Raw genomic sequence first — 12347 nt, 5'->3', positions numbered from 1 at the left:
CTTCCGCACTCTTTTGTCTTTAAATGACCTGTGTAATGGATTCCTCTTGCGCTTGTTTTTTTTCGCTGGCATTTCTTCATGAAAGGTCCTATAGACTTTTCACCTAACTATAATAATTTAGAAATGGCAGCCTGTTGAAAAAAAAAACCTAAAAAGTCTCATAACTTTGTTAGCTTTGAAGTTCGGTGGACTTTATGTGCACCGATGGATAGGTCTCGTCGAGAGGAACAAGAAAGATCCTATAGACTTTTGACCTAAATGGACATTTGTTTCTATGATAAATATGCGTTCTTATTTCTCCTTCTCTACATATTTTATACATATTATAATAAAAAAACTACTTTTCAAACATTTTAAAACAATTTAATTCTTGAAATGTACGCCGTGCGTGCGAGTATCACGATGTCCGCTGTTCGAGGATTAATTAAATATTTAGTTCAATACCACCGACAAAATATTTATTAAATATAAAGATACATTTATTTAATACAAGAATCATTAATTTGATTCATGTCACAGTCAAAGTATTAAATTCAGTAAATGTATACGCTTTATTATTTGCTGTAATCAATGTATACGTTTTACTATAATAAATTTTACATGAATGTATACATTGATTAGTAAGTGTATACATTTACAAAAGTTTACATTTTGACTGTGACATATACATACATTAATTAAATTAATATCAATAAGAAATATATTTATTGCATTACTTATGAAATGATTGTTGTGGATAAATAGGGTTCTCCTCCGCAGAACAAAGGCAGCATTTTGTAATCATTTTAAAAAACTAAAATCAAAATTTAAATACAAATCAGGCTCTCGAAATTAAAAGACAATAATATAATATACGGACAATGAGAGCGTTAACACAGCGCGAGAATTGGTGTGCAATTTACGTATATAATAGTCGTATATAATAGTCAAATAATATTCACATATTATATTAAAATTGTACAATGACTATCGATACAAACTTATTTGAATGTTTCGGTTTTCTTCAAACCATTGTCAGCAAATTCGTAGATCATTATCATAGATGTTTTGACAAAATAGTTGGAAAATGTTGAAATTATGCTCTATGAGACCGAGGATGAGTATCTCCCTACTGTGTGGTTGGGAATTGCCCAATTTTTGTCTCTTCACTATTTAGCCAAGTGATTAACTGAAGAGTATAATAGGCATAATTATTATTTGCAATGTAAATGAATTCAATGTATGCTTATTTTACTCACTCTCCTTGGAAGGTGCGTTGTGCCGCTCCTGCTTACCTTCCGTAAGCGATCCGTAATTCGCTTATTATTTTCGCTTATAATTTAAAAATTAAGCTTTGTATAAAATTTTAGCACAATAAAATTGACTTAGAATTATATCATGAATGTGACATTTTAAGGATAAATATTTGTTTTGGGACAACCATGTGTGTACATGTGTAAATATATTTAGCGGTATCTGTTATGAAAAACATAACATGACTTCATCGTTATAAGTGAAAAATTTTCTATTTTAAAAGTCTCTGTATTTAAATTAATGATTTAAATCCTTCATAATATGGTGGAAGTAAAAAATTGAAATTAAAAAATTTTATAGAAAATGAACAATCAATACATTCATAACTTCTAATCAGAATATCAAGATGACATCAACCTTTTTTACAAAAAATGTCAAATATCGCGAAAGAGCCATTTTTGTACCTATATTAAATCTCAGTTGCTTTAAAAACCTGATGTGTTTGCTGAAAAAATTTGGCTTACGGCGTCACTTTCAATACTGAGAAGTCTATAAAAAAAGGCTTTATCTAGTTCAAAATAATTTCATGCTGTAAACTGTAGTATATAATCTTTTAAATCGTATAAAATATTTTGACTTTGACAATGATGTAAGGTAATCGGTAATATACTTTTATATGATAAAATTAAACAGTATTTCTCTGTATAGTGTTAGATCTAACGTTTCTTCATTTCTTGAATAAGCTGTAAAAAAGAACTATATTTTCTCACATGGTACAGATTTTTAATGTAACGAGTATTGTGTATCGCGTTTGATTGGTTACACGATCACGCATTATGTATGCCTCTGATTGGTTACGCGATAGGCGTTAAATTTGTGCCATGAGACGTTATTTTAATTAATATATGATTAACTATTTTAGCATGGATTCGTAAATTTTTTATTCATATTCATAACATAAATATCTTTAACAAGATTTTGTCATGAAGCGGTTACTTCGCGATAAGCATCAAAATGATAGGCAATAGCGCGGCGGGTACAAATGTGACGGAATCAGTACCGGCGGTGAAATCTGGTAACTCAGGCGCCGTGCCATTTTCGTAATATTGATAATTTTTAAAACCTACGCGTGATCGAATGAGACGGTAGTTGGGCATATTGATATCAACGCGATTATTTAAGAAGTTTTGCAGCATATTGGTGACGCACCAAAAATTGCCGTCTTCGTCAAATGCAAAACTGTCGGGCCACTGCGTCAATACGTGATCGCGCGATATAATTCGTTGACCGACGGTGAAGGATGGTGTATTCTTGGTATCCCACATAGCGATGGCATCGTCAGCTAGTAGACCGAAGTAAAGTACGCCAGTAGATGACATCGCCATGCCGTCCGTTTGCGAAGTCTTCCGTCCAAGTTCCTTCACGTATTGATCGATATTCGTCATATTGTTCTTCAGAGCAAATACTGGAACCGAATATAGATGGAAAGAAGATAAAGGCGAATAGTAGATTTGTCTGAAACAAATTCGATTGTCATCCGTTAGAAAATCATATTCAAATATAAATTTTCGATATAGAAAAATGTTATGTTTACAATACTACAATGTGTGACAAAGGATTTTAATAACACAATAATAACAGGCCGACAAAATTTAGGGCGGGAGGGTCTTGTGCTTTGAATTTTGAAAGATGTTTCCGTAAAATTTTGATGTGCTAAAAACGACTACTTTGTCCGTTTTTTCCATCATCCTCCATTTTTTAAATAATCACAAAAACAATTTTCTTCGGAAGTAGGTATAACAAAAACATAAAAAATGCGTAAAACTTACGGAAAAAATTTATTTTACAACCCAAAATTCTTAAAATGTGATATTACATGGCCGTCTTTGGCGCAATTTGTTAGCCGACTGGGGAGCTGAGGAGGGGTTCAAATGCAAGTCGTTGCATGATAACAGCGCAATCTGGTAACGTCGCATTTACGAAATATCGCAATGGTTCATAATGTACTATTGGTTCACTGTTGGACCACCTACCCTACACCATTTTACATACATCAATGTAATATTTTTAACTTAATGATATTTATTTATTTTTATCAGAACGTCGACCGTCAAGATATAAGGATACAGGATTTCATTATTATAGCTCACCGACGAACGATTATACTAATGAGGTTTTTGAATAGGCAGGAGCTCGATGAGCTCTGGGAGGATACCTACTCTAGAGACTCAAGAAGAGGAATTAGATAGAGTATGGATTTGATATCTTTAACCTACACTATTTATTCGGACTTCGTCCTTACGAAGTGGACAAGCCCAAAGAGGAGTTGTAGACTGGTAAGTATCACATTTTCCATTATTATATTTAAAATATTGTATTTAAATAATAATACAATATTTTTTTATTGTACATAAAAAAAACGAGGTAATAACGACTGTATCAGTAGTTTCTTTTTATATTATATGTTACATTATAATTATACATATATAGTTTTAGTATTATTGTAAGTTATATTGTAAGTTATATTATAAATTATATTACAAGTATTATTGTAAGGAGTTTTAGTATATTATTGTAATAAATATACTTTGGATCATATTATACACCATATATTAAAAAATGAATATTATATAAAATTACTTTGTGTTTAAAATAATTTATTCCTCTACACCATTCCTTCTTCATATCCCGTATATTGAATTAGTTGATAAGAAGGCGCTAATTACTAAAAAATATTATAATTAGACATTAGGTCATATGATTGATAAAATAGTAAAACAAATGGTGTCCGTTTAATAAAATCGAGAAGAAAAGACAATGTGGGAGAGAAATTACAACGGAAAGAAGAGAGAACGCGAATAATATGATAGGTACGGGACTGCAACGGGAAAAAGAGAGCGTGCGAATAATATAGTAAGCATGGACTGCAACGGAGGAAGAGAGAGAACATGAATAAGATGGTAAGTATAAGACCGCAATGGATTGGAGAGAGAGAACTGTATCTTATAATGGGTGGAAGAAAGAGAGAATAACATGGTGAGGCCCTGTCTCCCTCTACCGTGGATCTTGGTGGCGTTAACCTCCTCCCGTCCAGTGACGTCAGCCCCTCGTCAAGTGACGTCAGCCCCCTCCCAGTCTAGCGACGTATTTCTCCCACCCTCGGACTCACACATACATACCGCATATACGCATACGCACTAACACGTAGTGGATTAGAAATATCCCCATAGTATTCCTACTGACTGGCCTACAAGGTCATAACCTTGACAATATATCAAGGTCAAGGTTATCGGACCTCCTCTCGGGTTTCCCCTAAGGCGAACATTTACCGTATTTAGTTATAAGCTAATTTGGTCATAACCGCTTATTTATTTTGTGAATTTCATATTGCGATATTTTCCATTTTGTGAAAACATTATCATCCTTATAAAGTTTTTCTCTTGCGTTGTACTCCTTATATTTGTATGCTATTCGATCTGAATAAGAGATAAAGAATGCAACAATTTAATTTTGCAAATGTATTATTAGAATAAGGATGAGAAATGTAAAAAATTACAACAGATATGTTTCCATAACGGTCGAAGCTGGATCTTTAATGTTTAAAATAATTCAATGTGAAATTGAGCTTCAACCGTTATGGAAATATATCTGTTGTAATTTTTCATAGGCATTTAATTTCTAGTAATGATTGTGTTCTCACATATGCGGTCTAAAATAAAGATTCTTAATACTGTTTACATATATTTCCGATGACTTTGAAAAAGGAAATCTTACTAAGGATAAAGGCAAAAGGATACTAATCTGAAGGTCTACCTTACCTGTTGCGACTGCTTGCCGGTGAAAGCGCTATGCCATCCACGTGCACTGGATTGATTACATGCGTCTTTGCTACCATGAATCCGACCGCCTCCGACTTTGCTTTCATAGAATCGTGTCGGATCTTCCAAGAATTGTTATCTCTTAAAGAGTATACAATGATGCCGGGATCGGTAATATCAGTGTCGGTAATATATGCCATACCGCCATCCTCGTGATCGAGAACAATATCATTGAGGTACGCAGTTTTGCGGTGAACTACGTGCTCGGGGAACTGATAAGTACGAACAATCTTATTATTGTCCTCGAGATCAAGAATGACAAGACGCGGCGAGCAGTCGGCTTTGGATTCTCTGAGAGATGTAGGTCGACCAGTGTCAAGTATCCATATGTGACCCTTAGGATCGATTTCCATGCTGTGGACCAGTTGAAATGCCGTACAATCACCCAGTTTCTGCATATCCCAGGTGGGGAAGGCCTCCAATTCAGGCGCTGTAATGCCGTTAATCGGTTTTGCCGATGTCATACCCAGTGTCACCGGCACACCGTCTTTCCATCGTGGTAATGATAGATACATTTTATCCTTCCAAAATTTCACAGTGGTGATAAAATTATTTGCCGGTATGTAATCGCCGTGCCTTACAGCATATTGCCGTTCATCCTCCGATGGCCACTGGAAGTTAATCGACTTCCATTCAAAGATTACTTGAAACGGCTCGTGACATGATACTACGATGATTAGAAAAGTCAGTAACATCAATCGCTTCATAATCATTGAAGTCAATAATGTCTTTGATTTAATGTGAATATCACTAAAAATATCTTTTTCCCCTTCTTTCTTCGCAGATTCGATGCTACACGCCGCACAGCAATTTAAGCCTGTTTCAAGGGATTTAATAAGATGTAATATGTATAGAAATATTGATAATATCAAAACACTTTGATATTAAAAAAACACAGAATTTTAATGAAAGCATTTTACGACATATTTCTTTATAGTTTTAACTTGAAAGTAATAATTGTAAATTATCAAAATTTAAAGAAAATATAAATTAAACAATAAATAAATTTCTAAAATACTTTAAAATTCTGTTATTACAAACTTGTTTTCTAAAGTGTATAAAGTGTATTACGTACAGTAACACAAGCCTACAAAAAGGTAGGTTTTGTTTTTGATTAAAAAACGGTAGTATGGTGTAATCTCGAAGGTTTTTGATAAAACCAAATAGTCCTTTCCTCATCACGTTAAGTTCCTCAGATATTTTAATCTCAAAGTTCCAAAAAGGCCTATTTTAGACATTTTTAGGTTCGAGTATACCATAAACGTGATGCAATGGAGAAATATGGGTTGCGGAATCGAATTCAGCATGAAAACATTTACGAAAATCACTCATGAGATTTTATAAATGGGTCAACAATGGAATTGGAAAAAATTGATAGATGTTACAAGTATACTCACTGCACTTACAGAGAAGTTTCACAACAGTTCGAAACCGATTTGATTCTCCGTGAAATACATTGTAAAACACGAAAATCTAAAAGACACGTTTTTCTTATACATGCGCTAACTCATGTTTAAGGGGTTAAACACCTTTTTGAAAAAAACCGGTATTTTTCTTTCAAAACGAATATCGTCGGAAGTATAAAAGATAGAAAAAAATTTTTAAACAAAAGTACGGTTTCAAGAGTACTTTAAAGTCATAAAGAAAAAAAATTTTTTTATTTTTTTGTGTAACAAAATACTCCCACTACCCATAATTTTCTTAAATTTTCAAATTTTTTTTACCAAATTAAAGATTATTTTTTTACGAATTCAATCACGTGTAATAAAATTACATTACGACATTTCATTTTCGAGAATTAATTATTAATGCTTCCATATATACGCTATCCATGTTCATATGCCTAAATAATTATCGTCGGAACAATAAGAGATATGAAAAGATGTCTTAAGTAAAATTTGTATAGTTTTCTATATGCTTTATAACTGTACTTGTATGTACTATATACAATGTTCTATTTTAAAAGATCCATTCAAATATCTCAAAAACACAGCGTTAAATCGAAAAATGTTTCAAATAAAATTTTTTTACTTCGAGGGATACATAAAATGGGTTTAATTTTGGGCGGCGTTGTCGAGGTCAGGACAACAGGTAACTTTGAAATTTTAAATGGAATCCTCCATTTTTCATTACTTACATATTCTTGTAACTTACCTCGAGAGCTTTCAAAACACTATAATAAACTATTTTTTCATTAGGTATCTTTTGAGTTATAAGGCTTGCAAGTTACAACACGGCCGGTATTAGCATTACCCAACTTGTCCAACCGACGGTTAAAGCCTCTTAAATATTGTTCAGGATCACGACATGGATAACATTTATCAAGATCAAGGTTATTGGAGGTTATTCCTCTTATTTTCATTTTTACACTGAAAATTCATTTCTACGTAATGAAAATAAGAGGTATAACCTCCATTGGCTTTGATCCTGATAAATGTTATTCAAGTCGTGATCCTGAACAATATTCAGGAGGTTTTAACCATCGGTCGGACACCTTGGGTAATGCTAATGCCGGCGGTGCTGTAACTTGCAAGCCTTATAACCCGAAAAATACTTAATGAAAAAATATTTTCTTATAGCGTTTTGGAAAGCTCTCGTCCGACTCACATCATTACGACAAATCAAGATTGTAGATTTTTAAAAAAAATAAGATGAGATCACTTTTACATCAGTCAAATGATGCTAATTTTACATATGGACCACACACATCAAATATTAGGGAATATGGAAATAACCGATATGTTTTACTGGATACTGTAATCTGACCGAATACTCCGACTACTTATGTAATGTTATTTGTGTTTACATTGAAAATGACCCGATCGGCGTCTAAACGTTTGTACGAATACTAAATATTCTTTATATTGTAACTGGCTTGTAGCCCTTCTTTTATTTATTGATTTAGTATATTGTTTTGGAAAGCTCTTGGCATCAGCTATTAGATTTCGGAATCAAAAGTAAGGTGTTCCATTTAAAAAAGTCGACCATAACCTGACTTTGGCGACGCTACCCGAGGTCAAATTGATAAGATCAGTAAATAAACCTTTTTGAATCCTACAACTTTTGTCTGAAACACTTTTTTGTAAAACTTATATTTTCCGAGATATTCACATGTCCCGACCTTTATGGGACATCCTGTATATACACATATATACATATATATATATATATACAGGGTGGCCCAAGTAAAGTGTTACAAGCTAATAACTCTAAAAATATTTGTTCTATCAAAAAGTTGTTCATGAGAAAATTTCATATATTCGAGGGACCTTTCTAACTACGTAAACACAAAAATTCACCCACATCCCCCCTTGAAGAGGGGCGGGGAGTAACTTCAAAGTTTCAAATGGGACCCCTTGTAAAATGTTACATATTTGGATTCTATGGGGAAAAAGTAACTTTTGTCTGAAACATTTCTTTGGAAAATGCTCCTATCAAAAAGTTATGAACATTTAAACTTTTAGCCATTTTATTCATGATTGAACTCCATTGACACAAAGTTGTGTTCACGATACAATGAAAACGAAAACAACCTTGATGTTAACCAAAAGAAACATAAATACACACATTTATCGGGAAACGTAAATACAAATTTATTATGTATTTAGTTAGTTTTGAGCTGGTTTTCATGCTGTCAAGTTCGAAAATCATGGTTCATCTTGACGTGGAAGTTAATATGTTGTTAATTCTGGGAAAATGTAAGAAAAATTATCGACGTGCAGCGCAATTATTTTTAGAACGTTATAATATTCAAAAATCGTATATGGCATTTCTTCGTTTACATGTACATGGTCAATTAAGTGCAATTAAAAGACAAAAAGCAAATCCAGTAGTTAATGATGATAATTGTGCTAATATTCTCGCTGTAGTTGAAATAAATTCACATGTCAGTCAACGCGAATTAGCAAACACGTCTGGAGTTGGACGGTCTTCAATACAGCGGATTTTGAAAAAACAAAAATTTTATCCGTATCATTTGATTTTGACTTAGGAACTTTTGGAAACCGATTATGAACATTGTGTAATATTTTGCGAGTGGATGCGTGATGCCATGATAAATGATTCATTTTTGCAAAATATTCTTTTTTCTAATGAAGCAACATTTACCAATACTGGACATCTTAATAGACATAATATACACTATTGGTCATATGAGAATCTTCATTGAATGCGCGAGGTTCATTTTCAACATCGTTGGTCATTAAATGTATGGTGTGGAATAATTGGCGATTTCGTAATTGGATCATATTTTTTTGGTGGTACTGTTAATACTGAATTCTATCGTAATCTATTAAGGAATCATCTTCCCTTACTTATAGAAGAATTACCACTTAATGTGAGAAGAAACATATGGTTTCAATAAGATGGTGCACCTCCTCATTTTTCCAGAGCAACGCGTACTCTTTTAAATGGGATATTTCGTGACAGGTAAATAGGTCAGCGAGGTCCTGTTCAATGGTCGCCTCGTTCATCTGATATTACACCTTTGGACTATTTTTTATGGGAGTATATCAAAGAGGAAGTCACATCTCAACCATTTACGACGAAAGAAAATTTAAAACGAAGAATACGTACAGCTTGCACTAAGGTGAATCCAGAAATGTTGTTTAGAGTTAGGCAAAGTTTTGTAAAAAGAATTAATAAGTGTTTAGATGTTAATGGTTAACAGTTCGAACATTTAATAAAATAAAAAAAACAGAAAACTATGAGTCTTATTTAATTTGTTATTAATTTCAATGCACTCTACATTACAGTTTAAATGTTTATAACTTTTAATAGGAGCATTTTCGAAAGAAATATTTCAGACAAAGTTTACTTGTTTTTCTCCGTAGAATCCAAATATGTAATATTTTACAGGGGGTCCCATTTGAAACTTTGAAGTTATCCCTCGTCCCTCTTCAAGGGAGGACGGGGGTGGATTTTTGTTTATGTAGTTTGAAAGGCCCCTCGAATATATGAAACTTTCTCATGAACAACTTTTTGATAGAACAAATATTTTTAGAGTTATTGGCTTGTAACACTTTACGTGGGCCACCCTATGTATATAGGATGTCCGGAAAATCGAGGTCAATACTTCGGAAAATGATTCAGACTCCAAAAAGAAGGAAAAAAAGCTACATAAACATAGATCCGAAAATAAGTCTTTTCCGAATTATAATTTTTATATTAAAAACAAACTGTAATTTATTTTTCATAATCGCAATCGTAATTTATTTCATAATGTTTTAATATAAATAACTACATTTCGGACTATTTTGGCGTTAACCAGAATGCACCACGTGGAGGTATAGTTCGCTTGGCATCTCTTTAGTAACGTAAGAAAAATTTAAAAATAAAGAAATAAAAAAAAGGATGTCAAGCAGAATATGCTTCTACATGGTGCATCCTGGTTTACGCCAAAATAGTAGTGTTCGAAATGTAGTTATTTATGTTAAAACACTATGAAATAAATTACGATTGTAATTATGAGAAATAAATAATAATTTTTTTTAAGATAAAAGTGATTATAACTCGGAAACGACTTATTTTCGGACCTATGTTTATACACCTATTTTTTCCTGTTTCTTTTTTGGTCCCGCGCGAATTACTACCCGAAGTATTAACCTCGATTTTCCAGACACCCTGTATATATATACATATATAGGGTGTTTCACAACTTTTGTCTGAATACTTTTTCGATTGGACCTTATTCTGCGAAGATAAAAGGGTGGAACGGATAGTCTGAAACACCCGGTATATAGTTAGCGTCACAAAAGCGTAGTCAGCAGTTTTCTGAAAAAAATCGAGTATATTAAAAATTAAATTTGCTCTGAAAATACGTTACGTTCACTAAAATACATTTAATTAGTTATAGCACTCAATCACCACTATTATTAATTAGCTTATCGTCGAGATATGTTTCCTATGAGATTTTTTCTTTTCCAATATGGATCTATAAAGAAGATATTTATATATATATATATTTGCTAAAGTTTTGGGTAAAAACCTTCAAATCTTTCGAATGTGCCAAAGATATCTAACTGCTTAAAAATAAATATTCGCGTTTCTCAAAGCTTCATTTTAATAATTGATATTTTTAATCGGATCTCGTCCGTGATTGAGAAGCCAATCCATCGATCTATGACATTCTTACATTTTATAAAATGTAAAAATTTTATAAAATTCATGTCTCGTGAAAAGCATGATGACAAGTTATAATTAATGATAATGATGCAGATTAGATGCCATAACTGAGTAAATGCACTTTAGTGAATGTATAATGTGCTTTAAAATATAACTTTAATTTTTAATATATACTCTTTTTTTCAGAAAACAGCTGACTATGCTGTTGCGCCACACATGCGCGCGCGCGTGTGCGTGTATGTGTGTGTACAATATATATATTCATACATATATACACACACGAATAGTTTACACAGCATTTATTTATTTATTATGAGATTTTATGTATTTCTTTTCCAGTATAGATCTATAAAGAAGATAGTTTTATATATCTATATATATATAAATTTGCAAAGTGTGTAATATCTTGGTAAAGAGCGTATAATCGGAACAAGTTGCCAATCTTTGCTTACTTCTCGATGAAGTTTATTTTCGTACGCAGGTCGATTCGCGCGTGCCGAGATTTGTATACCAAGTGTAACGAGCGGAATGATCACGCAACGACGATCGCGATTTGACTAACAAGACGAGAGACGCATGGCACGGCGACGTTGCCGCCATCACCATCACCGACGATGACAACGACGACGATGATGCTTCGGGAAACGTCGATTTCCCACCCGTTCGTTTAAAATGTGTTTACGCGCAGTCGAAGACGAGGAGAAGATGTCGCCTATATTACGTCGAGTTTATGCAGATGATCAAGTGATGCAGAGATGCGAATTGCCATGTCGCCGTGCTGAAACGCGACGTAAATTTTCGGTCCAGTGGTGTAATTCCGTCGTGAAAATAAGCAATTCTTCATTAATTTCGGTTTTAGATAAATATTAGTATGATTTTGTTTGTTATTACTCAGATAATTGTAACAATCCATATGATGAGTTATGATTGCCATTAACGAAATTGATAAGAAAATGAAATAATTGATAAAATTTGAAAAGTGTGGAAACATGGATATAATCTGAGAAACTAAAGATAGCAGTAAAATACTTATTTTCAATTTCTCCATAGCTTACATTTGAAAATGAAGGTTGTAAAAATAATATTAATAAAATAAATGATAATTACGAAACA

The 12347-nt window shown here is 32.9% G+C and overlaps 1 protein-coding gene across 4 annotated transcripts; it reads right to left on the bottom strand.

The window, feature by feature from the left end:
• Positions 1-1676: 1676 nt before the first annotated feature.
• LOC108727211 (L-dopachrome tautomerase yellow-h) lies at positions 1677-11931 on the bottom strand. Of its 4 annotated transcripts, XM_018455234.1 has the most exons (5): positions 11687-11931; positions 6509-6584; positions 6187-6336; positions 5052-5928; positions 1677-2748 (listed from the first exon to the last, which is right to left on the bottom strand). In XM_018455234.1, exons 4-5 carry the CDS (start codon positions 5822-5824, stop codon positions 2226-2228), a joined length of 1296 nt encoding a protein of 431 aa, XP_018310736.1. In that variant the 5' UTR covers positions 5825-5928; positions 6187-6336; positions 6509-6584; positions 11687-11931; the 3' UTR covers positions 1677-2225. The 4 variants fall into 4 exon arrangements, with proteins under 4 accessions (XP_018310736.1, XP_018310738.1, XP_018310740.1 ...); XM_018455236.1 differs by lacking the exon at positions 6187-6336; XM_018455238.1 differs by lacking the exon at positions 6187-6336 and having other exon boundaries at positions 6518-6584.
• Between the last annotated feature and the right edge of the window lie 416 nt (positions 11932-12347).

This window comes from Mycetomoellerius zeteki, unplaced genomic scaffold (assembly GCF_001594055.1).
Source record: "Mycetomoellerius zeteki isolate Tzet28-1 unplaced genomic scaffold, Tzet1.0 scaffold471, whole genome shotgun sequence".
Lineage (NCBI taxonomy): Eukaryota > Metazoa > Arthropoda > Insecta > Hymenoptera > Formicidae > Mycetomoellerius > Mycetomoellerius zeteki.
This window is presented reverse-complemented; position numbering and strand designations above follow the sequence as displayed.